Genomic DNA, 27,360 nt, shown 5'->3' on the forward strand with positions numbered 1-27,360 from the left:
CTGCAACACATGAGCAGACCAGCCCTTAAACTAGCAGTATGTAACTTTATGACCTTGAAAATATGTGCCTACACAGCATCCAGAGGCAGAAAAACCCGACTTTACAACTGTTCCAGCCTAGATCCACTTAGAAACACACCATTACTAATTAATCAAAGAAAAGCAAGAGGATATTATTGGAAAAAGAGAGGAAAAGAAAACAAGAGAGAGGGACTAAGCATGAAATAAGACAAGGTACGATGCAAGATGGATGGTGAATTATCCGTCGTAAGGGGGCATGTCACTACGAAAACCTGCCAAAGTGCTTCTTTATCAGTCATGTGATGTCAGTGTGAGTTGTTCATATTTAACATGGACAATGTTTTAAAAAAATGTAGTGAACATTATGTAAAACTTTTCTCTGTAAGCTAAAAGCTCACTCACTAATCTTTATTTTAAGCTTATGACCGCTGGACTGGACTGCCAGGTGGCAGCGATTTGTAGTAGATCAGCTCATACTGTCTTTATTTTTTATTTATTTAGGTTGTTGACTTTTTTAAGGACAAACCATTCTCACACAATTTTTTTAAAGTACCATGATTGAACAGAATCAGTGAGCAGATTTTCACACTTAGGTCTAATTCAGCCTCCATCTTGCATCCCGTCTCTTCTCTGAGTCTATTCTAGTGATGCTGGAAATAACATTGGGAGATTTCTCAGCCTATGAACTTTTCAAGGCAACAACAGCTCCAGGAATGCACATCATGAATTAATGTGTGCCATAAAAATGATTCGCAAGTCTTGAGGAAACCCATGTAGTGTTATTTTAAAATAAAATATCAGTTTGGAGGCTGTGCTGCTCGAGTGATTTTCCCCCCGTACATTAGACTTTTTCTGTTATGATGAGCATTCATGGCAACAGAAGAGTTGTTTACTATCCAGATTGACTGATCATTCATTCCTGTTACTCTTAAGCTGATTTTTTTTTTTTTTTTTTTTATTGTGTGCAGTGTTTTCTCTGCCTTCTTGGCCAGGTCTCCCTTGGAAAAAGAGCCAGTAACCTCAAAAGACTTCCTGGTTAAGTAAAGGCTAAATAAATAAAATAAATCATTCATTCATTTTGGTCAGGATACTTTTGACAGTGTTATTTTAATGTTCAAGGTAAATGTTGTGACAAAGGTTTATTTTAAACTAAACTACATGTTTTCCTAACCCTAACTGAGTAGTGTTTGCCTCTAAACTTTGCAAATTTGTTGTCTAAACAGTATTGGTGTCCAGGCCAGATGATATTCTTGCCTGGGATTGGGATTTTTCCTTTTCCCTTGCTCTTCCTCTCCTCTACTTTCCTCTCCTCACATCTCTCTCTGCAAAAGACAAGTGACAGGCAATGACACAAATGGCTAACATTAACAAACTACGCATAAGCTGCTAGTGCCAAATACACTCCTCATATAGCAGGACATAAATGAATATTTACCATTGTATATTAGCCTACTGCTGGTGTGGCATGTTTCGATTTCAGCTCCAAATGCCATGCGCCGAACTGTCCTTGTGGCAAAATCATTTATGATGTCTTTAAAATCCAGTTTCTTGGCAAGTTGACGCTCTATGGAGAGCATTGCCAAACCATTAAGCCTCTCCTGGGACTTGCAAAATCGCGAGTAGCTTTTTATTATCCAAATTTTACTGAAGGCCTTTCACCTCCAGCCACAGTCACAGGCAGAGACAGGAAAATAGCAGTAGGACACACAGGTCTCCATAAATGCTCTGTAGTCCCATTGTGTATTAAGTAGGTCCAGAGCTCCAAGGTCATCTTCAAAAGTTGCACTATTTAAGTCTTTATGTCTAAATTTGGTCTTCAAGGGACTCTGTGAGGTCATTCTTATATTTTTCTGGAAGCTTTGAGCATGATGCACTGATGCTGTCCTGTGGCATATCTCCGAATTTCCACCCGAACTCATCACATTATTCTGTCCATTGCAACGTGAAACACTCTGAATAGAGCCTCTTGGCTTTGCTCCTCTGTCCCGTCCTTTTCTGACTGATCAAAGAAACGCTTCCTCGTTCTCTGTCTCTTATCTAACTGGGATTTGATGCTTATGGACGTGGCAACAGCAGTCTGTCAGAAAACTGTCCCATGATGCACACATGCAGGCAATCTCCACCTCCAGTTCATTTATATTGACAGCTTGCACATCAAGTGAGACGTTTGAGGACTGGCTGGTAAGGTTTCTATCCTAATTGGTAAGCAAAAAAAGTCTTTTTTTGAGCTGCTATATATTATCCAGTCTCTATCAATTTTTTTCCCATCCATTGTGGGATGTGGAACATGTCAGCTAGCTTGGGAATTCCCTGCCCTATGTGGTCTTTTTAGTTGGCCATAATGCAGGATCGCAGAAATTAAGTGTCTGATCGGTTTCTGATCCATCCTGACTCTCTGATGGAGCCCCTCTCGCTCTACTGTAACTCTCGCTCATCGATAGCCTGACTGTCCCTCCGTTGTGAAGCAGCGGGACCCTCCATCATCACTCTCACTGTCACCTGGCTGCAGCTGGATCTCTCGCCTCTCTGGCTCATCCTCTCTGACAGAGCTACCAAACCAAACCGTTTCTATCAAAGATAACATGTTGTATCAGGCTTACAAAAGCTAATGGATGTTAACTTCAGAGCTGGCCAGTCAGGTTACGTTACCAGGCTTACTAGTTCCAGCTTCCATGTCACCACCTTTAAAAAAAAATATTTAGAAAATCTCTAAGACATGTATTTTCTTTTTCTCTTTTTTTTTCTTTTCTTTTCTTTTCTGAGCTTGTGCTGACTGGATATTTTGAGTGTGCTGAACTTAAAATCAAATGACAACATCAAAGTTTGATCAATGGCCAAACCATTTTTGTGTCGGATGGGGGGTTCATGACCAAAATTTCAAGGACAATTAGGAAGTAAACTAATACAAAGCTTTTATGTAACTCAAATATTACATATTTTTTCCCCAAACAGACCTATTTTGAAAGATTTTGAAAATTAATTTCATATTTTGATTCAGTTCTGCCCAGTTAGTGTCTAAAACCAAACACATTTGCTAAATGAGACCAGTTGAACAAAAGTGCTTTCAATGGATTTAAGGATATGAAAAATAAAAATGTAGCAGTTTATTCTACCAACATCCCTCCAATTTCAAATAGCTTTCTAATCTGGCAGCTTTTGGATCTAACTTTTCTGTAATATGATGATATGTCAATTCCTTGCTCTAGTTCCAGATTCAGTCCGGCATGGCCTCGACTAATCAGTTTCCATCAGATCATTGTGTCTTTATAATTCAACATACACAGATGTGTAGCCATGCAAGCAAAGTATAAACTGTATGGCACATTACTCTATTTGTCATTCCATAGCACTTCCTGCTTAAGATACCATGTTAAATTGGCACAGTCTTGATAATATTCAGCAACATCTTGGCATTAGCGTCAGTTCTCCCCACAGCTTATCAGAGATGCTGATTGGAGTGCTTGGACTATTGTTTTTTTGTTGAGATATATTCATTTATTTATTTATTTTCATGTCACCTCACCAAGTAAATCATCCAATTTATGGGAGCAGATAGATTACAGGTGTCCAAACTCAGGCAAATCTGGTATCTAATGTTGTTCCCATGGCTGGTGTGCATTAGAGATATTTCCCCAGCTTTGGAATTAGACCAGACATGTTCTACGGGTTTTGGGTTATTTGTGGGTTTGTGTGTTCTTTGGGTTTTTCTTAGTTCAGATTGAGTCTTCTGTTTACTGATTACCACACCTGGTTTCAACTAGTAATTAGCTCTCTCTGCATATATGCCCCATGGTTCCTGTTGCTCCTCTCCAGACCCTTGTCTTCCCTGTCTGGATTTTCCCTCGTGTTTCTTGCTGTAATCAGTCTGTTTGAGTTTTGGTTTCGTGCATTAATAAATTATATAGTCACCTTTCCACACATCCACCTGCCTCTGGCCTCATCTGGCATTTGAGTCCTTCTGTCACCATGACAAGTATTCCAGTTTTTTTTAGCTTTTTTTTTTTTTTTTTTTTTTTTTTTTTTTTTTTTTTTTTTTTTAGCTAAATTTTTAGAAATCAGAATCAGATCAGAAATACTTTATTAATCCCAGAGGGAAACTTTGCAGTGCTTAAACAATGGCATACAGTGAAAGAAAAAGAATATAGAAAATATAAAAATAAGAGCCCAAGTGAAATTACAAGGTGCTGAAATGAAATAAAATATAATAAAAAATTAAATCAAACATAAAATATAAAAAAATAGAATATAAAATATAAATGATACAACAAAGACATTAACAAATTGATAAATACTTACAGTATATATGATATTTATCAGATGTTATGTGTCAGACTTCTGGTTCAGAGCAGAGTTATGGAGTTTTATGGCTACAGGAAGGAAGGATTTCTTGTGGTGTTTCATATTGCAGCGAGTCAACAACATGACTGGTCTTACGGATAATGTTATTGAGTCTGTTGATGTCCGCCACGCTCAGTCTGCTGCCCCTGCACACAGCAGCATAAAGAAGGACATTGGCCTCCACAGACTCATAAAATATCCCGAGCATTGTCCGGCAGATGATGAAAGAGACGGATATGGCCTTCTGTAGATGGCATCAGTGTTTTTAGTGAAGACCAGTTTATTGTAAGTGACCACTCCAAAGTATTTGTAGTCCTCCACAGTGTCCACATTCACACCACCGATAGAAACAGGGGTCACTAGTGGTTTTGACCTCTGCATGTCTACAACCAGTTCTTTTGTTTTTCCTACACTGAGCTGCAAAAGGTTCTGCTCGCACCACATGACAAAATTGGCCACTGCAGTTCTGTACTCCTTCTCATCCTCGTCTGTGATCCATCCAACCACTGCAGAGTCACCAGAGATTTTCTGAAGGTAGCAGCCCACTGAGCAGTAGTTGAAGTTACTGGTGTAAAGGGTGAAGAGGAAATACTGAGTGCTGTCACTAGATAGATACAACACTAGAACATACAACTTTTTTCTTTTTTTACTATTAATCATGCAAAACTACTCTAGTACAAACTTATTATTCTGGTTAACCGAGAATAATTGTTTGCTGAAATAAATTCGACTTTAACAAGTTTCCTGCTTTTGTGATCAAACTGCTTTGATCATCTGAGATAATTAGCCATCAGTTGATTATTTGACCAAGAAAAAAATTAATTTCCTGTGCTTTGATTTGTCCAGTCATTTATCCTGCCTGTAACACAAGTGTTTGTTTTCTCTGTTTCTTCTTTATTTTTATTAGATTTAATTTAAGTCTAAGTTTGAAGTGTGGGACTGATGCCTCTTTTCTTATTTATTGCATACTAAACACCAAGTTGGTCAACAGTTAATAATGAAAAATAATTAGAATATAACAAGTTAATTGTGTTTTTTTTAACATTATGGGGTGCAAGGCTATGGACACGGCAGTTACTTTGCATTAATTTATCAATGATTATTCTTTCAATAGGCATTTGTCCTCTAAGTCTGAATATCTGCAGCAGTTAATACATTAACACATACGGTGGACTACAGTTCCAGTTAGCAAAATCCCTGTGGATTAATTCTGCATAAGCATTGTTATGTAACACAGAAACCCCTTCAGAATAAATGGGACTCCTGTGAAAACTGTGCCAACGTGGCTGTAGAATATTCATGAAATGATGAATACTGACCTTCTCGTTCTTCTTAGGAAGTAGCTTAAATTGTTTAAACACTATTCTTTCCAGATTCTTTACAATCTATTGAATTAAAATCCTCATTTTAGTCATTATCACATATAATAAATAATAAAAGGCCTCTAAACACCATGTAATTTGGCTTTTCTAATCTGAAGCAGTACAATTAAGATGCCAAATGAACATAGGAAAATTAGGTTAATGGGATATGAATATAAGTGTGGTGTTAATTCATTTTTGTCTCATTTGGAATAAGCACCATTTGCAGATAGCATGCAGTTGATAGACATATAATCAGCACATAATATAAACGCTCGAACACAATGTCTGTGTTAACAATCTGTGGTTACAGTCTATAAATGTAAAGTTGAGCAGGATTGTTTGTCTTTACAAACCATGCTGCATTGATTCAAACTGCCTGTTATCTCTAAACTGCAGATGGTGAACGATCTGACCAAATGTTTTCCCACTTTAGTGAAACAGGCTTCTTAGAGTTTGGCTAAAAGGAGGTTTGGGAGATGATTTGAAGAGAAGCTGCCAATAATTGGTGTTTTCTGCCAAAAAAAATCAAGATCACAGTCAAGTTTAGTGCAGATTCAAGTGCTAGAAAACCACATTAGTCCACTGTTCATAGGGGTAAAAAGAGTTATTCGGTTTAGACATAAGATCTTCTAAACTCTAGCCGGCAAGTTTTTTATGTTATCTGCAAAATCCCAAAAAGGACAACAATAAATTTAACCAGTGGCATTGTTCACATGCATTATCACATAAGAAATACTAAATGCAACTGGCTGTTGCTTATCCTTTTTTGTATGCATTAAACAAACAGTATACATTGTTCATTGTTCGTTTTTTGTTTTTATTGTTTGTTTTCTTGCACATCTTGATGGCAAGAAATATCATTCAGAAACCTGCAACTTTCCAGCATTTTCTATTTCTAAATGGAAAAAAAAAACAAAAACAAAAACACAGAAATTAGGCTCCTGCGGAGGAGCAGCTGTGGCTCAGGAGAAGAGCAGTGATCTGCCAGATGTTAAGTCAATGCTTAGAAGATGAAGTAGAGAAAAGCTTCACTCAGACTAAGATGTGCTTTATAAATGTGTGTGCAGATGGTTGAATGTGGCTTGTAGTGTAATAAGCTTTAAGTGTTGAACAAGACTAGAAAACTAACTTAACTAATCATTTTGCATATTCATTATGCGTGTGTATCTTCACTGACCTCACGAAGGATTCAGATGCAAATCATTTACATCCTCAAATCACTAGAAATCTTTCTCAATAATAAATAAAATCAATCAGTTAGTCTGAACTCTAGTTTGTAGAGCTCTGAAAAGTGCAAACCATTGTCTTAGAGACCCAATTCAGAACTGTGCATACTGTAGGTTACATGTGAGTCAGTTGCAGCAGAAGGGCATGTATCATTAGTAATGTTTACTCACCTTGCTTCACTCACCTGGGCTTAGTTTGGCTGCAGAGTGCAGGTACAGCTGCTCCTGTAATTGTGGTGGGAGCTTGCCCTGCTGAAATCCACAGGCCTTTACCACCAAATAAGTGCATCAGTCCTTACATATCTAAGTTTTTCTCTTCCTCAGAACTAAATAACAAAGAGTTCAATGCACCGTTAATTTTTATTGATCATTTAGACTGGCTATATTCTTTCAAATATGTAGTCAGGGTGAATGCAGCTGACATAGTTCCTCACATTAGTTGTGTTACCAAAGTATTAAGTTTTTACGACACAGATTTCACACACCATGTACGCCGCAGCTAGTTCCTGCTTTCCACTTCATAAAACTCAAAGTGTGGCTATATGTCTGCTTTCAAAACATTCTGCCTTTTTGTATATCACTTGGTGCCTGGCCCTGTTTTCCTGTCATCCAATACACTGGCATAAAAGAGAAATATATAAATATAACTGCATTTTTATTGCTCTTCTCTGGCAGGATAATAACCAATTAACAATCTTATACTATAATTTGAAGTAGGCTGTAATCCCTTGAATATGTTCTGTCACTTCATTAATGCAGGTCGTCCATTGGTATCTGTATGTTGATGTATCATTTTAAATACCTCCATACCTCTAGAATTCTTTCATACTTCTTCTACCTCTGATTGCTATAATTAACCAAAATAAACACAAAATAATGCTGCAACAATTTCTATTGTTGAATTTGAGGTAAAAATCTGAATACAGATATTAATGTATCCTCAAAAAACAAAAAGGGTTTGTGGATTAGCTAATGCAGATCGTAGCAGATTGTAGTTCAATCCCAAGTATTCCAGGGTTTAATCAAGATCAGCAGCATACAAATTGCTGCTCAGAGGTTGAAGAACAATGACGCAGTGACAAACTTGGCGCAGTGACCAGTCCTCTGTAGCTGCACCTCCCTGTGTCGTTCTGGCAGGACGGCAAGATCTGTTGAGGCACAGCACAATCTGTACGTACAGGTCAACACCACTAAACACACACAAACACACAACAAGAGGCAGCATCTTATTACAAATGTTTAAAAACAGCAGAACAATTGCTCCCTCATAGAAATTTGTGAAGTGGCTCTTGAGATTTCCAGCTAATAAACACATCCAAACCTGCCTGATTACCACTCAGCATACAATGAGGTATGTTGAGTATGAGGGTCACCAGCTTGTCTCCTGTTGATCAGTCAAAAGCAAAGCTTCCTTCCAGGGAACATATTTAAATATGTATGCATGCTCATTAAAATCCACTTGTATTATCATTTAGGGAAACACTTTTTTTTCCTTTCTGCTTTGGTGTTTCTGAGAGTTTAGCAGTAATTTACAGGTTGCAGTTTATCTTGTGTCACCTTCCCCCTCTGAGTGAATCAAGTAGGACTTACCTCTAAAATCTGGTAAACAATGTAAATCTGCATCCTCTTTTCATTGTGTCAAGCCTGCTGTCTTTTAAAACTAGAGAAAGATTGCAGTTAAAAACATCCCTATCTCCCTTAGCGGCTCATTAAATCTCACAAAGTCATTATCAGTAACAGAAACACCTCCAAATAGCCTGACTGAAATTAGCTGATGCTGCTTTTTTTTAAACATATACTACTCTTTTTTATTATCATTATTTGTCTCTGAAATTTCAAAGGACTAATGTATTTTCTTTCCACCCTTGCAGAGCTGCCACTGCAATTTTCTGCATAAGTGATGCAGCTCCCTAAGTACTTACAATAACACCTTTTTTCTTTTAATCTTCATATATAATAAAAAAAAAATCTTAACTTGGGAAAGGTATAGTACAACCAAAGGATATCCCCACAATGGAACAAATAGTAAGAAGAATTTGAGCATCAGGGAGCAAGCAAATTGGTCTGACTGGTTAAAAGGTCTAGAAGTAAAGAAATGAAAATGTATTGACTGAATATGGAGTAAGAGCAGGAGGAAAAAGACTATTGAATGAAGAGATTGGATAAAAGGCTCTTGAGAAAAAGAACAATAAAGGGAAGTCAAGGTTGAGTTATGCTTGTCCTTAAAAAGAAATAAAATAATCATTTTTTTTAGGAGAACTGGTTTGTTTTTTAACTTGGTTGTGAATTTTGACCCCCTTTGAAGTAGCACATATCATTCTGTTTTCTGTCACAGACAGGAAGCTTCACTCCCTTTTAAAGTCCACAGATGTCTTCACATAAAGGTGGTTTTTGTAAAGAGCAGGGCGGCAGCAGACAATGTCATCACCATAGGCTACACTTTAAAAACCTGAAAAGATGCACTTGAATGGAAGTCATCTTTCCCCACCTACAAACTCGCGTTTTCCCTGTAGAGGACATGTTAACTCATCCTTGTGTGGATGGGAAGTGACAGAAGCAGAGCAGAATATAGAGAGAGCTCATCAGCCTGATGTGTTGTACAAAGGCTGAAAAAGCGTGACAGAGGGAGAAGATTTATGACCACATTCAGTCACACAGTGTTAGGCGGCACATGTCAAGTTCGGTTACATCAGTTTCCGCTGGACAGCTGATGGATTCATGCTGGACTCAACCAGGCTTCCTATCCGCTGCATTAAACTTATTTTGTGCAGCAGTCATAGTTTGTACAAGCCTGCGTCTAGAAATTAATAACAACTTCCAATCTGAACACTACGGGTACTTAAATGGAAAAATCAAACTTTTGATCTACTAAAAATATTTGTAGACTAAATTAATCATTGAAAAAATAGGTTTAACTTTTTATGTGTTAATATCAAAACAGATATAAATAGATTTTGGGCAGAGAAGGAGTTAAATTAGATTAGATGTACGCATGATGTGTTTTGTCATAAATAAATTCCCATCCTTGAATAACAGGTATCAAATATATTTATTGAATGTAAATGAGAAAAAGACTGTTTTATTCAACAACAGTAAAACCTGTTAAATAAGAAATCCTCATCTATAATGCTTCAGTACAAATGCTAGTGAGTGCTGAACAATGGTAGAACAACTTAAAATATATGGAACTGTTAAATACTTCGCTTATGATTTGACTAGGTATTAAAAAAATACTTAAATTTACAGTGATGATCTCAGATGAATTAATGGAGCTGCATTATACCTCTGCATCTTTTTAGGTCAGTAATTTATAAAACATTCACAAAATTAAAAAAACTCGGCACAAAAAGTAAGGGGATTTATGTTTGGTTGATTATTTCTTTATAACAATGCTTCTTGGCCATAAATCTTATGCTGTTGGGAAGCAGGATTATTTCCCTTTAAATGGTGCCACACGTGTAAGGAACATGCAGTTCTGGAATGAGCAGCAGAGTTGAGTATGTGGGTTGCAATCATGAAAAACTTAATATCAATGCCAAACAGCTCCTTCTGCTCTTGTAGAATAAAGACATGTTGGCAATTCACTTTACTTTGTTCAAGAGAGATAAAAATTATATTTATTTGCTCTTTATCTTGTTGCTTCTGCTTGTGAGCCAGAAGCAACAATACATCATTGTGTCTGGGCAGCTTTGTACTGTACACTACCTGTAAAATAACGAATGGCATAAACTCATAAACTTTGACTTAAAATAGACTTTAAATGATCTGCTACACAAACGCTTAAGATTTCTCCCTCTGATCCAGCGCTCTGCATCTCTGACTGTCTTGGGGATGAACATTAACTCAGGGAAGCTGAGTCTGGGTCCCATCATCTGGTTCCATCTTGTCTCGTGCTGCTGTCGCAGCTTTCTTTGATAAGCTGAATAATAAATGACTGTAGCTCTATACGACCTGATGTCACAGCTTCAGGAGGTTCTGCACTACATGAAAGCTGTGATCCATCTTCCTCCCCCTGTCGGTGTGATGCTGTCTCTTTTTTCTTGTCCTTATAAAAGGTCCTGTTTTTCTTCACTCCCATGGCTACACTTCAGATAAATTTCAGTGCTTAATCGATTTGTTCTTTCTTTTCCAAGAGAACCCTAATTGGTTTTATTTTTGCAGTATAAATAATTACGGAGGTTGTTTGTGCGTGTCAAGTTTCAGGTTGTGTAAATCATTGTTTACTTTGTTGTTGTCTTTGTGATCGGATGCTGACTCACCTCTAAATGTGCTGCTTCGGTTGAAATCGGATCCTACTTCCTTTGCCAGCCTCAGTTTTCTATCAATAGTCTGCGGTGCCTGATCAATACTGGATATGTAAGGTCAGCTCAGACACCAGTACTTGGGAGCTGCACAGTCCCAAAACAATGCACTGCGTGAACTTTTTTAGGATACTTTGAATTTGATTTCCTGTTGTATCAAAGTTTTAGTCTGCACATTTTAATGGCATCTTATGCAAACCTTGCTCCTGGCGCATGTTTATTACTACTTTCTACACACCTATGAGCAGATCTCTGTCATTGATATCCATAATAAGACTTTATTTTGTAAGACATGCTTAGCCTTTCTATGTAAGATCAGTCTGTTGCAAACAACAATGTAAAATGCAATTTACTGGCCTACAAAAGGAAATGAAAAATGCTGACGTCTTCTATGAAACTGACTTTAGACGCTTGTGGGAAGCGGCCACAAGCTGTGAGCAGAGCACAAACAGATCATCTCCTTCTAAGATGCAACTATTCATAACCAGTTTCCTGTTTGTACGTCCAGCTGGTACAAAGCAGCATCTTGAATTGCAGATACCAGCTGTGTCTGCCTGCTATTTGCTTGAAAATGATAAAGAACTAGCTCAAAGATGCCAATCTTTGACTCTGTGGCTCTTTAAAAACACATCACCACATCCTTCTTTCTACTCTTTGTCCCTGATACAAGGGTCTGCGAGTTTATTGTCAATTTAATGCTAATTTGGAGTTGAACTGACTGATGGATTAAATCATGTGTGCATAATGTAGCTCTAGCTGTAGCTGTATTGTCATTTATACCCACACCACTTACACTAACAACACTGCCTCAATGTGTTTGTGTTTGTTTTTCTTTTTTTAACTTTCAAGATTTTGCCAACCTGCTGGGCCTCAATCCAACCACAATTATATCCAATCTGAGCTTCCTGCTGACTGTGAACATTTAAGTGGTTAATATTTCAAAATAATTTCCTCAGCCTACATATCAGCTGTTTTAAGATCAGTTTGCATTTTTACTGTTTATATCATGATTAAAGAAGCATTCATATTGCATTATATTAGAGGCTCGGGAAACAAAACCGTAAGAAAAATATATTATTTTGTAGATGTATAAAGAGAAACCTTTGCTTTCTGATGATGTGATATCTCAAAAAAGCCCCCATTTGCAGTGTTTGGATTACTAAATATGTAAATCAGAAGAAATCACATAGCACTGTACGTGCCGTGTGCCATACTCCAGCTCTTCCTCTCAACCCTAAATTTTTCAGGAAGGTACATCCCTACCGCTGTTAAGTATTCATCCAAACTGACTCTTACATAAAACCTTCACAGCCTAAATCCCACTGTAGCTCTCTGAAGTGTTTCTCTGCACACTCTGCATGATTTCAACTGCAGGCAGCAGGTTGCTTTTGCTTTGAGGAACACCCAAGTCAAATAGCAATGTTTTGGTTCAACGCGGCCAGGAATTTCTGTGACCTAGTTTACCCTGTTCTACTTTAAATCTGTAATCTTTCAAAAGTCTGTAAACTAGTTGCTCGATCAGGCTCAGATGTCAGCAATGTTGGCTTAAACATTTAAGTAACTGGATGTCAATTTGAGCCAAAGAACTCAGTTTTCCTTTTTTCCTGCAGGTTGCAACAATTTTCGAGTCTTAAGTTAAAGTTATTTAATGGCTTTTGAGCATTTTTTTGTGAAATTACTATGTTGCCGTTACACTTCCTGAAATGAAATTGAATTTGGGGAAATTGAGTGAAACTTTACGCACTTCATTGTCATGAAAATTCTTCATTAAACCATTGGTTAGAAATAAATCCTCAAATCTCGAGCTGTCTTTATGCATCTTTATTTTGCTGAGTAGCAAAACAGATTCAGCAGAGTACAATTGTCTAGAATTTGTTTACTCGTTCCTCCTCAATAAGTGTTTCTTGCTCAAGGCCTTGGCCCACACTCCTCTCAGCTAATCCTTGTGGGTGTTGAGTGTATGGACAGTGCATGCATGAAACCAGTTGGCCTAAACTAACCTTCACATGCAGCCAGACCGGCTTCTGCATCAACATGAATCATTGCATTGACATGAAGATAAAAGTGTAGAAACTGAATGTCAGTTTCCCTAAAACTATCACAGAAAAAACCTGAACACAACATGAAAAGAACTGTCAGAGTTGTTTCACTGTTAAAATAGTTCCATTACACAAAAAAGGCTGTATGTGTTCCAGTGTCAGAATCTCACAGTTTTTCAGCATATTATTTTCAACATACATTTATTGTGACCTAATTCCAAGTCAAAATTTCATACTGATCACAAGGATGGATTTAACGGCAATACACTGCCGAGTTTAAGCTAACAATATAATCATGTCCAGCTAATGTGCCTGAGTAAGCTAGCTATTATGTTTCTAAATGTTTTGCCTGATATGCATCATTGAGAATGTCAATGAGTGTTTTAGAATGGAAAATCTGCATGCAGGCAGATAGTTACGCTAGCTTTGTCTCAAAAAAGCCAAAATGCTGATCCCATAAGACTTATCTGTTGGAACTACACAAAGTGTTTGCAGAAACTTTGCAGTCTTTTGGTCCCTTTGAACTAGCTGTTTCACAGAATCCACAATTTTCTGCTGCTCGTGGCAAAGGGCTATTTTGGTAAACAAGTACCATTAATTTTAGGACACTAGTTGAGTTCACCGCCTGTTTAGGAGCTTGACTCTGCCAAATAACCAAGTTGAGCATTGATTTCTGCCCTCTAGCTTTACATGCACCTCTGTGATGACACACTGTTGTATTGACACTGCTATGCCAGCAGGACTGCACAGAAGCATGATTTTACTGTGACCATTTGTATTGTGTGGGTAATGATATTAGAGTGCTTAGGTATGGAGCATTAATGGAGCTGGGGTTTTCGGTGGGGAGTAACCATACCTGGGCATAATGCTAAATTATTTTTTTCTATGCCATTACAGCATGTCAGAAGAAGTAAAAATAATATGCCAAAACTCCAGATTTTAAAACAAAAATTAAAGATAAACCCTTTCAGTGTTTTGTCAAAACAATATGAAAATCGATTTGGAGTCATTACTATAATTACTGTGAAAGTAAAAGACCATCACCAACAAGATTGGCAGATTTTAAGAGCATTTTGCAAGTTCTGCCCTCAGGTTAGATTTAGAGAAAAATGTATCCCAAGCACTTGATGTCATAAAGCTGGAGGTGGTTGATGTTTTTTCTTTTTTTCTTCTTCTTCTTCCTTTGACGAGAAAATCATTTCTAATGTGTTTATCCAGCTCAGTGAAGCCACAGGCTCTCAAGGGGAAGGAAGATGAGTCGACATCAGGATGTATAAATTTGATGTTCATAAATCAATGAAACACATAAAAATTCAAAAGTCGTATCAATTAGAGACATTGTCCTTTTGGTGGAAACAGACTCATCTTAACGAGTCACTTTTAATTTTGTTCAGCATTCTGTTGTATCTGAATACAATCAGCAGTGACCTGCAGCAGGAATCTAAAAATAAACCTCCCTCACTCGCTCATTTGTTTAAGATCGACTTTTGCCTCCCAGTTGCCTAACATCAAAGAAAATATTGAAGTGGTTCTGACTGGAAGGGTCTGACATTGGCAGCTTGTATTTACTGAATATATAAGCTACTTAAGTGCCAACCAGCTCAGTTCAAAATGTAGAATTTTTCTATTCTGTTAGAAAAAGTTGAGAATAAGTATTAAAACCATCCTCTGACACATGATATTGCCACATCTGCTTATTATATGCAAGTTTTGGCTTATTTATTAAGAATTTATTAACTAATCAATTAATTAAGTTAACATATTTTGAATTCCCTCCTTCCATCACAAAATGCCAACAGAACAGGAAAGCTGCAGGTTAAAAAGAAAGAAGTATTTGGGGCAAAGAAGAAGCACAAGTAATTGTGTTTTGAAAGAACTTGATGGCTTTGAATCATCACAAACACTAAGGGAAATATGACATGAGTGGTTCATTAATCTGAAACATGTAAACAGGAACACATATGGAATAGCCTAAAAACCATATGTAAATATCACAGTCAGGAAAGTTATGATGCAGCACAGTGGATACAGTGGCACTTCATAGACTTACAATAAGATGCTCAGGAGGATGTAAATATCCTTTAGGTCTATCTACTCCCCCCTTTTCCCAGCCTATTTTCTCTTGGCTTTTCTTTCTTGTGCTTCATTTTATTCTCCCTACATTTTCCTCCTTGCATATGGACCCCATCTTCTTTCTCCTGTAGACATGAAGTGAAGGCAGATCAGTGCTTTAGCTGCTGCTCCTTCTCCCATTTTAGTCCCTCTGGTATTGCAGGAGCCCTTCAGCTCGTAATCCATTTTCAGTTTTCATGTATAATGCATGCTTCATCAAAGCAAAAATGTCTGTCAGGCAGAGGGCAGGCCAGAGGTTCATAGTCAGAGGAGCCCGGAGGCAGGTAACAGCTTAGAGGAGGAGGAAGGGCTGTCTGACCACCATCTGACCAATTTACATGACCTCATTTTTAGATGACAACTGTTATTGTGCAGCAGATATTCAATATGTCAAACAAGATTCAGTTTTAAATAAGTTTTGTTTAATCCTAAAGGAAGGAGTCAATTAATTTACATATATCCACATATTTATTGAGGTCCTTGAAACAGTAAATAAAAATGTAATATAAACACTGTTAAAATAATCATATTGGAACAACTTGTTTTATCTATATGTGAAATTATTGCAGTAGAGGAAAAGTAGGCAGAGCTGTTGCAGGGCATTAAGCTGAAAATGGTGTTTTAAAACATGAGAGGAAATTTGATGTTGAAATACAATTTCTAGCTGTAATTTACATAAATAGACATAAGGCAAATACATTTCTTTTTATTTTCTTTTTGTTTGTAGCCTATGTTCTCACTGAGATAAACTTGGAGGATACTTTTTTTTCTTTTTAAATTGGTGACTGTAAATTGTGAGTAATGTTGACGTTTCTTGTGTGAAAAGTTTTGGCCTGAGAGAAAATGAGAAAATGTCATAATATGGCTATAACATCACAAGATACCTTTTCACATACTGTTGGCAAGATGAGTACAAAAATACTCTGGATTATTACTAATTCACATGTTAATATGGACGCGATTCAGACATTGAATCTTACTTTGTAAATCATGTAAAATAAATAAATAAATGAAAGTAAAGCAAAGTACAAATAAATTAAAAAAGCTTGTAATGGCCTTGATGAGTCCCAATGTGCAGACCTCAGCTTTCCTCAGACACTGTCATTGTCTGCTTCTCTCCCACACAGTTCCAACATTTTTTACATAAATGTCTGCCCCAAGCCATTTTCATCAGCCAGCTCTTATGTCATAACGTAATCGCACCACACTGCTGGACCACAGCCAAATCACGACTATCACACACACAAGCAGTGGACTGTAATTATAATAATTGTGGCCAGCCTTCTAGGAAATACTGCACCAGGCTTGGACACCACACACTAACCTACATGAAGACGGGCTTATTTCCCTCAGGCCTCTGAGCATTGGCGACTCCAAAATAGACTGGACCATTTCCTATTGACTGTGAGATTAGAGCCCATTTGCAAAACTAATCTAATGAAAAGGGACAGGAAACTCACAGAGGTAATTTAATGTTTACTGGAACTCAAAAATCCTTTTCAGCATGGGAAGAGCCAGTTTCAGTCCTTTTTTATTAAGACTGTCTCCTTGTTTAATTGGGATAAAACAAGAAAAAATACCTATTCATTCATTCGTTCAAACTTTGTATCTTTAAGATTTAGTAAATAATGAATTTACAAATATTGTTTGACTATATCCAGACTAATATCTTCTCATGTGGTCCATTAAATACAGTATAAGCTTATTTCAATAGTTTGATACTTTTCCCTACATCGTTAAGATTTTTATAAAGAAATTAAGTGTATTTTTTAATATAAATAGCACTGCTTGCTTACACTGTGAAGATATGTTATCCTGGGACGCCAGAAATATTTTCCATTTAAATCCTTTCACAAATATTTTTGCCTATTAGTTTTTTCTGTGTGACGGACAGCAGTCAAATCAAATGGAAAAGGGGGGAAGCGGATAAGGACAAAAGGAAAAAGATGATAAGCATCACTGGGAATTGATGTTTTCTTTGAATAGACAATATCGTCTAATTAACAAGTCAGTCTTGTGCTAAAATCTGATCCCTTAAAAAAGCAGCTTTTTTTTTTGGACAAATGTATTAGCCTAAACAAATGATATACGCTGGTGTGGTGGTTAGCACCATTGCTTTACAGCAAAAATATCCCTGGTTTGGACCTCAGCTGGGGCCTTTCTGTGTGGGATCTCTTCAGGTACTCCGGCCTCCACCCACAGTCCAAAGAAATGCATGTTAGCTTACGTCATTCCATTATAATGTAGAAGTTCACAAGTTTTAAAAACACAAATCAACACTGAATTATCAATTGGAACATTTTACTAATCTATTTTGTCATGTTTCTGTTTCCAACAGGATAGTTTTCCTGCCAGATTTGGAGGGATTCACTTTGTGAATCAGCCGTGGTACATCCACGCGCTCTATACTGTCATTCGACCATTCCTCAAAGACAAGACCAGGAAGAGGGTAAGATAAGGGACTTGTCACTTATAAAGCTGTTGGTAAGAAAGAAAGAAAACAGTTTGTTCTGAGATGCTGAAGTAATTTTGATCTGCTTTCAGATCAGTTACATAGACTCTTAGCATGTAAACTGTACTAACTGTACCTAAAACATGTGATGATGACCAGCTTTAATTTGATTTTATTGTTACATTAGACCAATGGTTCTGCCCCCCTTTGGAGGAATAAACATTCCCAGTTTGAGAACCGCTGCATTAGACTAAAAAAGACCCTATGTAGAAACAAATTAAAGAAAATTTTACTCAGTTCAAAAAAAAAACTTACTCCCTTTTCAGATCTTCATGCACGGTAACAACCTGAACAGCCTCCACCAGCTGATCCACCCAGAGATCTTGCCATCAGAGCTGGGAGGAATGATGCCACCATACGATATGGGGACGTGGGCTCGGACGCTGCTGGACCACGCCTACGATGAGGAAACTGACTACTGTCCAGAGTCCTACACCCTGTCGGTGCAAGACCTGGAGAGAGACTTAGAGAAAAACATGTCCCCCAAAACCATGAAGAGGTCAGCGTGTAACTTTAACACCTCCACATCTTTTTTCTTTATAGTCAAACTTTAAGTTTAAGTTTTCTGGTCTCCAACTTACTAAAGGAGACAATATTTAGAATTAAATAGTGCATAAAGTGTACATAGAGTAAAACTATTTTGCAGAAAAGTTAAAAGATTTTTAACTATTTTTGCATGGGGCAAAACCTTTACAGTGATTTCCTCATTTTATGTCCATGTTCGTCAGAGCTTCACTACATGAAACTAATTAGGTTATCTTTGCATAATTAGAGCAAACAAATAAAACAATTACAGAGCTAATTTGTTGATTTTGATCTCTCTGTGGTCTTACTGTTATCATTGCTGATGAGGATAAACATGCACTAATTGGTTCCATTTTAATACGTACAATTTTAATTAAGTATTTTATTGGGTTTTGTTTTATTTAATTTTACAGGAAACATTAGCACATATGTTAGCAAACATGACCCGTGTTGCGAGTGATCCATCTGAGTCTTCGAATTAGCAATAAGGAAAAAATAAGCAAACAAAAAGGCTAAAATGAATTCAAAATTTAATCAGCTGAAAGAGAAATTTAATGAAATAATAACTAAATTGGAGGCAATCAAAATAGAAAAAAGGTATGTCATTTGTGTATATTAAAAATGAAGTTTCATTAAAGCATAAATGTATTGCCAAAACATATTAGCTGAATACTAATACTACCGCTTTATTGTTTTCATGTTTTTACTGTTGATATAAAGACTTTATTTGTGGTGCTGTGAGCATGTTTGACATTTGCTGCTGTATCATTCCTCCCTATAGGCCACAATGAAAGATAATTCACACTGACAGTAAATCATCTTCTCACCATGGGACACAAACTACCTCATATACTCAAACACACTCATGCTATGGGGAGCCTAACAGTCCTGAGCTGCCGCTGCAGGGCAGCACAGCCTGTCAATTATCGATGGATCATTACTCACTAATTAATCATCTGACAATGACACTATGAGGTTAAAAACACACTCAGGTGTTTCTTTCAGTTCCCTGTTTCTGCAAATGTAGGCATGGAGGTTCAGTCCTGTTGTGTTTTTAATAAAAACAAAATTACACAGGAGCTCACACTAACATTTGATTGCCCAGAAAATGGAATCGATAAAACATCTAAATTAAAAAAAAAAAAGCACACAAAGCACAAAAAAAGCCCAAAAGCCAAACAACAACAATAATAATAATAATAGATATTGTTTAAAGGTGTTGTTTAAAGCTTTTACATCTGTTAAGGCATGATTAAATAAGAACCATACATATATAATTAATAAATATGATAATAAATCATATTAATAAATAAATATGATAATCATTTCCCGTGGGCGGGACATGACAAATAAATATGTATTTTATTCAGTCTTCCTTCCATGTACCTACACCATTATACATAATTGGAAAGCTACGAGTCTTGAGACTTAAATGATGTATACCATTCCAGGCTTCAGTAGATTCAGTAAACAGCTATTTCAGACTGGTTGCAAATGCAATTAATATTTGAAGTCATACTGTACTCCTTTTGAAGATGGTACTGCAACAAAACCTGCCCTGTTACATCGAGGCCCCGGCAGTAAAATAGTTGGCCCACAAGAAGTCCTTTAGCTATAAAAACCCGTTTCAGGGGAAATTGGCAGGACTTTAGGGGTAATGATAAGATTTTAAATAAAAATTATTAACAATGCACATACAATATTTATTGCCCTTATCCCAGCATGTAGATGAAGCTTGTTCACGGAAAGTCTTGCTTATTCCAGAGAGGCGATGCCAAATCACATTCTGCATATATTGCATCAGTGTTGTTTCATAATGAAAGCTTGCAGCTGCAGATCTGGCCTACCTGCAGTCCAGACCTTCACCTGATAACCTTTGGTGCATTAGAAACAAAAAAAGGGGCTTGAGCAGTTATATGATGTTAAATATATGAAAAGTGAGCAATTTGAATAATTTTCAAAAATCATTTTTCTCCCGCTGTACAGTATGTTGTCATTGCTCTATTTAGATTTGTATTACAGGGTTTAAATGATTTTTTAAATAATTATTTTCTATTAATATTTTAAACGGTATTCCTATAGTTCAGAAATTATTTATTACAACTTAAAGCCATCAACATATTAGCAGAAGTCATTGTTTATAATAAGAATAAATTTGACAAATAAACCGTCAACTTTTTCAAAACAAGATATTTTTCTCTGTTAATGAACAGAAATTACATGCAGTCAGACTTTAGTGGAGAAAAGGTGAAGATACCAGGTCTTAGATATTATAACAAGAAAGACCACTGGTGGAAACTTCTGCTGACCATGTTTTATTCTGTATGCATGCAGGTCTCAGTCAGTGGTGGAACCAGGAGTCCTGAAGAGACCCGATAAAGTTAAGAGTGAAGAGGACAACATGCAGCCACTGCTCTCGCTGGACTAAACCACATATTAGCAGCTCAAAAGCATTTCAATGTCATCAATGTTTTTACACACAAATACACTGACTTAGCTGTGCACATACTGGAAGCAACACATGCCCTGAAAAAACATCTTTCTCCAGAAAATACTCCTTCTGCTGCCGTTGGATTCATGTTTCTCTTGAACTTAAGGAAGAGCATATTACCAGAGACAAGAGGGACCTTTCCTCAGACCGAAAGGGATCCTAAGAGCTACTGATGGTGTTCTATACAGTATATTTATTTATTTAGTAACATGTCAAGTGCCAATTTCAAAAACTGTAAATTGTCTTTAAACAATCCAGTATGGAGCAGGGAAGGCGTATATCTCCAGAGTGGACAAAGCTGTAAAGAAGACAACTTATGGAGATGTCACATATGTGTGAAGACTTGGTTTCTCACAGTTGTACAGGATACAGATGAAAAGGGATGCAAAAAAACTTGCAAATCATACTTCAAAGAGGGCTTCGGGTCACACTTTTTTCTTCTTTCGTGCAGTAATTTGAGGAAGATGCTTTATATGGGCAAGAAGGGTGACTTAGAATTAGCAGATGTGACAATAATGAGCTTGTTCAACCTTCTTAACCCAGACCTGCAATCAAGCGCTGGTTTTAGTGGAAGATTATTTCTCATTTTCCAGAGGACGATTGGCTTCTTTGCTGTAAAAATAATGTCTGAACTATAAGTCTCGCTCCAGTAATCTCTTGGAAAAGCAAACCTCCCTTTATGGTAAGAATTGGCTCTATGAATCATCTGTTTTTCCCTCTCAGCCATTTTCTCTATTTTTCTGACCCAGATGTCACAGAAAACAATGCTTTCTTCCACCATTAGAAGAACTACAAAGCCGCAGGCTCTTCTTGAACAACAGCTTGCATCATTATGTGTTTCTCTGGCAGAAGATGACCAAAAGATATATTTTCTCAATCTAATGGGTAGCCAGAAAAATAAGGCTAGATATAGTTTTTTTTATTTAAAAAAAGGCCTGTCCTGTAACGTTAAGACATATGTATTTTAAATCCTCTGCGAAGTCGCACATAACATCTGCTTTCATTTCTTGAAGGTTTAAATGTCCGTGTAACATTTATAGTATTAGGAATTTATAGATTAAGAGAAATCATGTGAACATAATACAGCACTGCAGCCTGCAGTTTAAGTCCTCAAACTTTTATATTGCAGCTAAAAATCTAATGTTACTATTTGCAGTTTGATGTTTGCAACCATCCTCTTGAGCGTTAAACCACATCCCAAACTATACTAGGTTCAACTTTGGTTGAAAATGCTCATGTGCCATCACCCCAGCATCACCACTAGGCAGATGTTTTTTGTGTTCAGTTTGGTTTAGGAACAGCTTCACTGAATATTTCTCATAAAAGGTTGCTGTGGTGTTTTTGATTAAAATTAACTATAAAACGCAACATTATAAAGTTTCAAACCTTAACAACATATTTTTACTCTTAGCTTACTTAAATATGCAGGGGAATATAATTTATTTTACTACTGTTATATTCTCACTATTTCTGCTATGAGTGTGAGCAAGAACAGCTGGGTTAATCACAAGTCCCCTGGTCAACTTCACTCAGTTTGCATGCTTCATGACTGAGGCAGCATTCATAAATTTTTCTCCGTGCTCCCCACATCGCTTCTTTATCTGAAGATTTCACTTCTGGTGTTTCTCCTTCTGCAGTTCTTTGCTTTCTACTGTCATAATATCTCTATTCAAATGCACTGAAACACTCATCTATATTGTAATAAGGCTCCAGCTTCAATGTATTTCCTAGTATGAGTCTATCTTGAGTGATGAGCAAACTCAGGCTCTGCTGGGGGTTTATCTGAGGAGAGAGTCCAAAAAATTATATGAGAAGTGTCGCCAACAAATATAGATATGTGTGGTTAAATCTACTGGACTTGTTGGCATGGCAACATGGGCATAAATGATGCACAAATTCTAAATATTAAGGAAAATCTTAACCAGATTTTTTCCCACTTTTTTTACTTTGCAAGAAAACTTCACAAGGCCCTTTAATGGTGTCACGGATTCCTGACAGCACCTGAACACAGCGCATCTGCAGACATTTCAAACAGCAGTAATTTATCCCGAATAAATGTAGCTACCAAACAGTGATGAATTTAATATCTCAAGCCAGTTTCTGGTTGTGGTGCAAACATAGTTGGCATCCAGTAAAATATTAATAGTTTCTGCAATTAATATTTTCTGTACAGAGATGTTAAATAATTTAGAGTTTATGTTTAACTTAATTTCAGATTATCCATATTTAGAGTGCAGATTTTATTACAGTCAGAATGAAGCTATATCTAAAATGACACAACATCTATTTCTGTTTGCTCCACTCTGTTTCTTTATGCTACACTGACTTCCCATGAAGGCTTATGAAACTGGTATAATCTGAAGGTATTTTGCACGCTGTGGCTTTGACTCGTCCTCATCAGCTATTCACTGCAGGCATGTGAAGTGCAGGGGTATAAAAAATGAACGTTAAAAAGGACAGCAGGCGGGAAAACTGGGACTCCGACTAGCAGAGCTGGCAAACAGACAGCTGAGCAGATCACAGAGAAGCCGGCAGGCAGGATGCAGAGGTGGCCGGCTGCAACCAGAACAGACAGCTGGGATATTAAACTATCACACCAGCATGCATGACACGTCAACCCCACTTAAACCCCACTCTGCCCCGGTTCTCCTTTCAGTTCAGTTTGGTCCCGCTGATGTTTAAATCATAGTTATGCAGATAACCTGTGATATAAAATCAGTCCCAAAGAAAAAAAAAACTGTTTTGCTAAATGTCTGTAGATTTGTCTCACATGAAACACAATTAATCATTTTCATTCAAAACCTCCCAACTTTAAATCTTTTATTTGGTTAAAAACTGTACGGGTAGACTGATCAATTTAATGCCAGAATCCTCAATAATGAAGCTAATTTGGAATTTATTAGGTCAAAGCTAATTCAACATTGGGTCAAGTCTCTGTTTTTAAAATGTTTTTTATGTATCAATTAATGCGCAACCTAGGGGTTTAAAAAAAAGTACTTTGAAATGTGGTATTTATAATATTTTGCCTTTAGCAATGGATAAAAGACTGTAATCAGACTAACACTTTATGTCAGGGTTTCTGTGTGACCCAAAAGCCAAAAAAAAACTAGGTTGCAACATAATTTAGAATGTTTTTGGGTTTTTTTAGCACATTTTAAAAATACTTTGAGAAAATAGCTTAATTATTCAGATAACATTTCCCTGCATTACTGCTCAATGTATTGGTACCAATTTAAAATGACAGATGGTGTAATCTATTAGAAACAGGACAGTAAAGATGCTCCAGAATGAAAATATCACATTTACAGGTTTTGAAAAATTAAGCAAATTATAAACTGTGTGTAAAAAAAATGGAAAGAAAATTCACATAAATCATTGTGGTCTCATCTTACCTTAAATTAAACTTTTTAAATGTATTTCGTCTGTTATAAAATGTGGAGGGAAAACGCTCAAGTAAAAGAGCAACTACAGCTTAATAGAGAAAGATTTGAAGCAAACAAATATTACTTTGAAACTTACCTAATTAGTCCAGTACAGACATTAAAACATTTCTAATTTAGGTCTTCTAAAGCTTAATTTAAAATAGACAAGTTAAGTTAAAATTGAGCAACAAAGTTCATCTTGACTCTGAATGGCTTTAAAATATTAAATATTTGGTCAAATGTCTCACTTGTCTAAAAGAAGACATTATCAAAAGAAAATTGTCTTAAATTTGCATGAAAAATATAGGAAATTTACCAGGTTTGGTCCATATCTGACATGGAATAAGGTCACAATGACAGTGATATCGTACATGAATAATTTCAGAACAGAAAACAGATTGATATGGTCAATAAATAAATACCTCTAAATCCAATAATAAACTCATGGGAATAAAATTCTCTAGAGCTTATTTATAACCTGACTGGTCAGTGGTCATATGCTGAACATGTCAGTAACATATAATAAACTGGCAGTAGAGATGGTTTTAACAATCCTGTCACATCTCTGCTGGAATATCATGAGTCAATGTTGCAGCTCACAGCCATAAGAAAAGCCAGTAGCTGCAGTCACATTATTATATAGACCTTGCTGTGCTTGCTCTCATTTGAATACATTAAAAATTCACCCTGCAGTCTAGAGTTTTCATATATTTTCTCGTGATGTTCACACATTTGGGGGTTTTCTTTATCAGGTTATAATGCAAAGATTCCAATGTTTATCAGCATCACTGCAAATGTCAGCCTTCAAAATCCAATCCTACTTTAAACCATCAACATTAGCAATTAGATTATTTTGAATAAATAAACAAACTTTCATTGGTTTTCCTACAGCTGCATCACAAAGATAATTGTTCCAGTTTCGATTAATTAGTCACACAACTGGGGTGAATGTAAATTGTGATTTTGTGCACATCAGAGAGACTGTGAGTCTTCTAAAGATGATGCCAGAGAAACATTCAAGTCTTTAGATGTTGATTTCTGTGCATTAGCTGATATATTAGATGTCTTTTTCCGTGTTACGAAACACATGCAGTAGAGCAGTAAAAAGGTGGTTAGAATCTTAAAAAAAAAAGAAAAAAAAAGAGCAAAATAAATGTAAAGCTTATTACCATAAACAGGGACACACACACACACTCACACAGCCACTGTAGATGCTTCCAGTTGTTAGGATACAACGTTTACATGGAATACACATCCGTATACTGCTTGAACATAGCAACACTGAGTTAAACTGAGTCTCACTCAGAGGGTCCGGCTGATGGTTTTTAGGGTTAAAGTATTAGTCAAACACAGGTGAGGCTCTTCAGTTTTATTACAGAATATTTTATTGGGTGATGCTTTGTGCTTTACCACACATGCAAGATTTTTTATTGTTCTTTGTCAGTATTTTATTAAAATTGCTCTCAACCTCGTTTATTACACAGGCGTCAGATGTGTAGCCTATGTGTCATATGAAGTGTAAACAGAATTTATAGTTTAAAATCTGTTTTTATTTAAGGAATTCAGCGTTTTGAATGTTTTTCTATGTTATTGTGTCTTTCCTACTGATTCTTGGAGTACAGTTTTGCTGCAATCATTTCAGATGCCAGCTGTAGGAGACGGCTTACAAACCACCCTAAAAGCCACTCTGGAGGTCCTCAGTTGTTTTTATTTAGTCATTTTTATTCAAATCTCTGAACAAGTCTTAATTATTTAAGTTTCTGTGCTGCAATTTTTCAAGAACTGTGTAATCCTGTGTGTCAGTGTACAATGAGCTAACATGCTAGTCATACAACAAAACAGCATCCTATTCTAAACATAACATTTTGTATAAATGCATCACCCACAATGTGTAATTCTCATTTTGTTATGATGCTTAAATAGTGAGACATAAATTAGAAATTGTGAGTCAAATGTTGTTTTTCAGAAAGACCATATAGATTTATGATTTGAAGCACACACCAGCTAGAGAAGTTCACATCTGTAAGTTTTGGTGTGATGAAATATAAATCTCAGTTATCAAATTGAAGTATATCCTCAAGTTTCTGTAGAACTAATAGTTCTCAGTTTGAAGAACTACAGTTAAAATTTAACAATTTTAACTCTAAAACAATAAAAATGAGTGAAAAGTCTGGAAAATCCACAAATACCAACCATCTTTTAAATTTTTTGCAGTCTTTGGATGCCCTGCAGCGATGCAGGAACAAAGAGGTGATTCAGCTCAAAGGAAAGTAGACATAAAAGTGCCAGTTAAAAAGTTTTTGGGGGCATTTCTTTGTTAAAGTTTTCCACAGTTGTTGTAATAAGCATCATAAAAATCCACAGTATGTGTTTCAACCTTCCACTCTGACACAGATACTAGCAAACGATTGCAGAAGCTCAGGAGTAGGTTGTTATAATTTTATATCATTAAATTATCCCAAGAAAACAAAAGGCATTTTATATAATAACCTAAAACTCTGTGGAAGTAGGACATTTATGTTTGTTTAATTTGTAGATCTTTAATTTATCTTACAGGCTTCTCTTCAGTTGAATGTTGTGAGAAAAGTAAGTCATTTGCTTGATGAGCATCATAGTTTTTTAAATAGTTGTATTCGGTGTGTTCTTATTCCCAACATTCTCGCTCATTTTTCTCTCCAAAAATCAAGTGGAAGAAATGCACTTTTTTCTTCTTTTATACTTCTTACCTTGTTCAGTGTTGTATTGTAGCTCAAAACACAAAATCACTTTATGTTTTGGAGAAAACAGTGAGCAGATATTACCCCCCATCCAGGACCCGGTGGTCTGTTTTTGGATATACAAGGTCTTTAAAACATTATGATCAAACACACATCTAAAATATATGATTTTATTCTTTAGTGGACCTCCATGGTGGTTTAAGAATTGGTTTGCAGTATATGTGATGATGAAACTGCAAAGCTTCCCAGACTGAAGCTGCATTTCCAAGATTTTTCTGAATCTGAAACAAAT

At 36.4% G+C, this 27,360-nt stretch overlaps 1 protein-coding gene across 1 annotated transcript in view; it reads left to right on the forward strand.

The window, feature by feature from the left end:
* The window catches only part of clvs2 (clavesin 2), a 38,275-nt gene extending 17,167 nt beyond the window's left edge, over positions 1–21,108 (forward strand). Inside the window, exons 4-6 of the mRNA XM_041976801.1 lie at positions 17,740–17,850; positions 18,180–18,412; positions 20,773–21,108. Of these exons, the coding sequence (XP_041832735.1) occupies positions 17,740–17,850; positions 18,180–18,412; positions 20,773–20,866 (438 nt within the window). The 3' untranslated portion in view covers positions 20,867–21,108. The remainder of the gene's footprint in view (positions 1–17,739; positions 17,851–18,179; positions 18,413–20,772) is intronic.
* Positions 21,109–27,360: the final 6,252 nt, after the last annotated feature.

The sequence above is a fragment of the Melanotaenia boesemani genome, chromosome 22, assembly GCF_017639745.1.
Source record: "Melanotaenia boesemani isolate fMelBoe1 chromosome 22, fMelBoe1.pri, whole genome shotgun sequence".
In the NCBI taxonomy this organism is placed as follows: Eukaryota; Metazoa; Chordata; class Actinopteri; order Atheriniformes; family Melanotaeniidae; genus Melanotaenia; species Melanotaenia boesemani.